This window comes from Asparagus officinalis, chromosome 5, assembly GCF_001876935.1.
Source record: "Asparagus officinalis chromosome 5, Aspof.V1, whole genome shotgun sequence".
NCBI classification, from domain to species: Eukaryota; Viridiplantae; Streptophyta; class Magnoliopsida; order Asparagales; family Asparagaceae; genus Asparagus; species Asparagus officinalis.
This window is the reverse complement of record NC_033798.1, coordinates 86,995,200-87,001,156: the sequence shown is the minus strand read 5'-3', so window position 1 is coordinate 87,001,156 and position 5,957 is coordinate 86,995,200. Positions and strand designations below refer to the sequence as shown.

Below are 5,957 nucleotides of genomic sequence, written 5' to 3'. Positions count from 1 at the left end.
GCACGTGATGACTTAATCTGTATAAATACCCATATTGGTATTTTAATTCAACCCCATTTGCCAAGAAGGTATTTTAAATAAAAAATCATCATTAAAGCATTTTAATTGATTAAAATTACCAATTAGATCTTTTTTCTCGTCGGCGACCACTTTTCCGGTGAGAACTCGTCACGTGTGTGACATGTGATGACTTACTCTGTGTTTTAGCTGATGATGTGGCTCGGTTTGCTGATGTGGCTCGGTTTTAGCTGTTGATGTGGCTTAATCACAATTTAAGTCCAAAACGAACCAACCTTAACCCTAAAAATTTCAAAACAAAGATCAAACTTCCACGCATTCACTCCAGATCTTAGATCCAACTCAATTATCTTACCTTTACCGCTAACAGAAGCAGCCAAAACTCCCGATTCTAGGAACTTCTAGAAGAAAACGCCATGGGAATTCGGAGAGAAGAAAGTGAGAAGATGAAGATCACTGCAGACTAGATTGCCGCCGGCGCGGCCATGGATCGATGTAAGAGAAAGAGGTTCTATTTATACGGTAATTTCTCCACGAATTTTTCGCTAATTTTTTTACCAATTTTAGAAATGGGGGATTTTAAAATGCATCGACTCTTATTCTTCCTGCCACTGCCACATCAGAAAACCGGTTGAATTAAAATGCACGTGACCAGTTCTCGTCAGAAAAGTGGTCGCCGACAAGCAAAAAGACCTAATTAGTAATTTTAATCAATTAAAATATCTTAACGCCGATTTTTTATTTAAAATACCTTCTTGGCAAATTGAGTTGAATTAAAATACCAATATGGGTATTTATACAGATTAAGTCATCACGTGTCACGCACGTGACGAGTTCTCGTCGGAAAAGTGGTCGCCGACGAGAAAAAGGACCTAATTAGTAATTTTAATCAATTAAAATGCCTTAACGCCGATTTTTTTATTTAAAATACCTTCTTGGCAAATGAGGTTGAATTAAAATACCAATATAACTCAGTCATGATCAACCCCGGTCCATCCCATCCTTATTTTATTTTTCGTGTCTCATGAGTCTCGAGCACTCAATATAGGTGTTGAAAAAGGAAGTAGATGACGTTAATGTTCCAATGATATCCTTCTGAAAAGCACTGCCAGTTGTGAGCAGCACAAAGTTAAGTCTTTGTTCTTCATAAGATTAGAAGTATAATTGTAGTTGATGTGTGAGACTACTACTTATTAAATACTAGTATTTCCTGTGCATATTGCTATGTGTGTGTATAATTCAACCTGGAAATTGGAAAATAATGAAAAGTTAGAGGGATAGATGAGTAAGTGAGGTATTAAAAATAGCTAGCGGTGATTAGTAAGGATAGTTATGGAGAACAAGTGATAGACGAAGTTAAAATGGCAATATTTTATCTTTTGAGTTTTTCAAATTTACAATTTCATGATTCTTAAACTATAAGTAAATTATAATGACATTTCATGGAATTGTTTTAATTCGTCACTCACGTATGGATAGAAAGGGGAGATAATAATAATAGATACTGAATATCTATACACGCAGAATAACAGCCACAAATTCATATTGTTCTAAACCATACAAGATAAATGAAAATCTTCATACTTTCTCTCCGCCCCCATGCAAACTGTTCTGTTACAATTTGCACTTGTTCTTATTAGTATGAATTAAAGCACACCTTTTCTTGCTAAAAAATATATGTTAACTAGAGCTATTTATTTCATCGTCAATCTATTTGTTAGAAGTTCCCTGATATTTTTATAATTCGCAGAAAATCTCTCTCTATCGGGGATCATTTTCATTCTATTTGCAAGCAGGCAGTCAAATGTTTTGAAACGCTTTTGAGGTAACCACGAGAGAAATCGGCAATTTTGTGTAGTTGTCTACTTGTCTTAGCCCCGCCCCCCGCCCCCGCCCCCAAGCCCCAACCCCACCCACATGTATGAAGCATAGTGTCCATTAAGCTAGAAGCATCTGTCCCATCACATATTCCCTAAACATATGGTTTTCGGCTCTCAAATATAAACACCCCATCACGAGGTCCTCGTCATCTTTATTAGCTATAATAAAAAAAAATAAAAAAAAAAGAAGGGAGAAACCAAAGCTATCACTCGAGCAAAGCTGACCAAACTAATTTCCTCCTAACAAATCCAGATGACCCACGTGCCACACAAAAAAATAACTAGAATCAGTACAAGATCTATATCAAAATTTAACCTTAGATCAAAATTTAACCTTAAGAGGCTGTTTGGTTGGCTAAAAAAACAAAGAAATTAAAAAAAAACATATTTCCTATAATAGGTTCTTTTCTTGTGTTTGGTTCACTTCTTAAAAGTAAGAAAGGAGATGATATGATATGAGTTGTCACCATATTATTGGATGATATGAGTGATTTTTAATGATGGAAATGAACGAAATTTTATTTTTAATGATTTCCGGTTTTTTTTTTTTTTTTTTAAGGAAACCAACCAAACATTTTTTTTTTTTTTTTTTTAAGGAAACCAACCAAACAACCCCTTACACAGGAGTCAATGGCTCTGAACCCATTTCCTCCCCATTTCTTAACAAACCTCAGAAACAAAAGCATGTTTTGCTAATTTCACGGTAGCAAAGCGATAACTACCAACAACAACAACAGCAGCAACAACAAATTCTAGTTCACCATCTAACTTTCCACGGTCCAACCGAATCCGACCCATTCCCAGCTTGACCGGGGCCCGACCGGACCGTACATGTGAGCGTACCCAATCACCGGACCCACTCCACATGTGCTCCGGCCACGCCCGCCCCCTCAGCCCAAGTGCAGAGCAGAAGGAAAAAACTTACCACGTGGGCCCCCCAAACACAGGCCCAGCCCACGTTTATTTAACCACCGCCGACGCTACTGGCACGCGTACCTTGTATCCTTAATCCTCACCGACCATTTCCTCCAATTCTAGGGCTCCTCTCTCTCCCCCTCTCGAGCTCAAGAAGATCCATCACGCAAATTCACTCGATTTCTCAAAAATGGGCGTTCTAGCATAGATCCCGTTATTTTATCTCCTCTACCAAATACAATGAAGATGGAGGTTGGCAGCGGGGTCGGGTTCTGGTCCGACGAAGAGCGAGCCATTGGCCTCTGGCGGTTTTAGGCCAGCACGCGTGTCGATTACTGACGGCGAGTCACCTAACGGCCGAACGGTCTGGTCACCGCCGTCAGCAACGACGCCGACCTGGCAGACCAAGCTAGTGACCTCGTCGAGGCCCCACCGCCGGGTCAACCACGTGGGCCTACGCTATCTTCTGGCAGATCTCGAGATCGAAATCGGGCGAGCTCGTCCTCGGCTGGGGCGACGGCCATCTGGCGGGAGGCGCGCGACGGGGAGCCCGACGTCGGATCCGGATCCGAGTCCGACGCCCACCAGAAGATGCGGAAGCGGGTTTTGCAGAGGCTCAACGCTGCTCTACGGAGGATCGCGACGACGAGAACCACGCTCTTGAGCTCGATCGGGTCACTGACGCCGAGAATGTTCTTTCTAGCTTCCATGTACTTCTCGTCCCGAGGGGCCACGATGGGCCGGCCGGGTCCTTGCATCGCAATAAGCCCTCTGTGGGTGCCGGATTCGGCTCTGCGCACCGAAGCTCGTGTCGCGTTACTGCGTCCGAGCTTTCCTAGCGAGATCTGCAGGGTTCAGTGACGGTGTTCTGTCGCTGCCGTTCGAAACCGGGGTTCTCGAACTGGGGTCTGCGACCACGTGCCGGAGAGCGCGGAGGCGCTGCACGTGTGATCAGGCAGCGCGTTCGAGGGAAGACTGGAAATAGGCCAGGTTCTCATTTTGGATTCCGGACCCTGAGAGCAGCGGCCGAGAGTCGCGCCTAAAGTTTTCGGTAAGAACCTGAAAGTTGTTAGGTCGCCGGCGGCCCGGGCGCGCGGCGTCCCGCGCGGTTTCGATTGCGAAGGTGGAGGAGAGGTCGTTCGAGGTGAATTCTGGCAACGGGCATCAGCTGATGATGGCAAATTGTAACGGGAACAGAAAGGGGATGAATTGGAACCAGACCCGGTCGCTGAATTCGAACGCTCACAAGTTTACTAATGGGGTCTTGATGATAGGGAGTGAAGCTGAATCACTGCAGAGGCCGTTTGGTCACCAGGGCAATGGATTGAGCCATTTCCAGCCTCAGCAGCAGCAGCAGCAGCAGCAGCAGCCAGCAATTGCCGCAATCAAGGCAGATAGATTTCAGTGCGGGGGCAAGTTCAGGCGGGGTAATTACTCGAATTGGGACATTAGAGTCTGAGCACTCCGACGTCGAGGCTAATTGTAAAGACGAGAGAGGGGCAAATTTGGATGAGAGGAGACCAAGAAAGAGAGGCCGAAAGCCTGCCAATGGTAGGGAAGAGCCCCTTAATCATGTAGAAGCTGAGCGCCAAAGGCGAGAAAAGCTCAACCAGAGGTTCTACGCGTTGAGAGCCGTAGTCCCCAACATATCAAAAATGGACAAGGCTTCCCTCTTAGGGGACGCCATTGCTTACATCACCGAGCTGCAGAAGAAGCTGAAAGAGATGGAGTCAGAGAAAGAACGGTGGTCTGAGGGGACTTCAGGCGATTTCAAGGCCCAGGCAATTCAGAATCCTGAAGTAGACGTTCAAATTGTTCATGATGATGCAGTCGTTCAAGTGATCTGCCCTTTGGATTCTCATCCCATTTCAAAAGTGATACTGGCTTTCAGAGAGGAACAGATGAATGTAGTTGAATCGAAGGTTTCAGCAAACAACGGCAGTGTGCTTCACACATTCATCGTGAAATCGAGCAATTCAGAGCAGCTAACAAAGGAGAAGATAATTGCTGCTATATCTTGCAAGATGAACTCAACCTCAACATGACATTAGATAAATTTTAGGCTTTTGGTTGAGTTAATATGTTTTTGATGGCTATAGGTTTTTTTATATATGCTAATAGGAATTCATGGTCTAACCATGGGAAGATTACTAATCTGTAAGTCCTTTATAGTGATTGTTACTCTGATGTACTAAATGTGTTATTTAGGTGTATCTCCTCACTGTTTTTAATACATTGTCTAATACTTCGTAATTTTGTTGTGCCCAGAAAGTAAAAGCTTTGATGATCCTTTTTTTGTTGGTTATGAAGTTTTTCTTCAGGGGCTTCATTTTAATGAGGTACATTTTTTTCCCCCTCTCAAGTTCTAATTTTTAGAATACATGTGTAATAACTTGATAACTATCTGGTGCAAAATTTTGTTATGTTGTGCGTGCGTGTGTGTGTGTGTGATGGACTGTAAAAGCTCCATTTTGCATTTAAGACTCCGGTCATGTCATGAATTGCTTGTGTTCTCTATTAATTTTGGTGCCAACAATTTATGGTAAAACGTGCTTCTTTTGGTAATTTATGGAAAAAGCATAGCAATTCATTTTACATTTCAATTAGTTGTGGTTTTAATTTTCAGTTATGCTTGTATTTTTTTTTTCATTGGAAAAAGCATAGCAATTCATATTTTTGCTGTAAGTTAACATAATGTGAGCTTTTGGCTCTGTTTGGCAAAACTAGCTGAAAGCTGCGAGATTATAGCTGAAAGCTGTCAAGCTAGCTGAAAGCTGTGAAATTGTAGCTGAAAGCTGATAGCTGTGTAGCTAGCTGATTGACTAGAGCTGTTTGGCAAAAGAAGCTTTTGAATATCTCCTTTAAAGGAGTCGTGTGTCTTTGCTTTTATTTCCTGCGATGTGGCAATAAGCTACGCTGTGTGTATAGTTTCGATGTGTAATTGTAAAGGTTACTCATATTCCAAAATTCACATTTAGTGGTTTAGGAAGTTTCAATCTTCATTTTCTTGAGAAAAGCTTCGAATATGTCAGTGATGTGAATTCGGAATTGGGATTTCGTGAAAAAGGTTTCGGATACATTTTGATTCCCGCTTCGAGGACAAATTACTTTCCTGTCTTATGTTGTGGCATCAGTTCATAGCTA

The 5,957-nt window shown here is 42.5% G+C and overlaps 1 protein-coding gene and 1 pseudogene across 1 annotated transcript; both read left to right on the top strand.

Annotated features, from left to right (window-relative positions):
* On the top strand, positions 2,762-3,892 carry LOC109840050 (annotated as a pseudogene).
* On the top strand, positions 3,908-5,066 carry LOC109840049 (transcription factor ABA-INDUCIBLE bHLH-TYPE-like). The gene is given in 2 exon segments (XM_020408545.1): positions 3,908-4,185; positions 4,187-5,066. Coding segments are annotated over 2 exon segments (873 nt in total). The 5' UTR covers positions 3,908-3,984; the 3' UTR covers positions 4,859-5,066.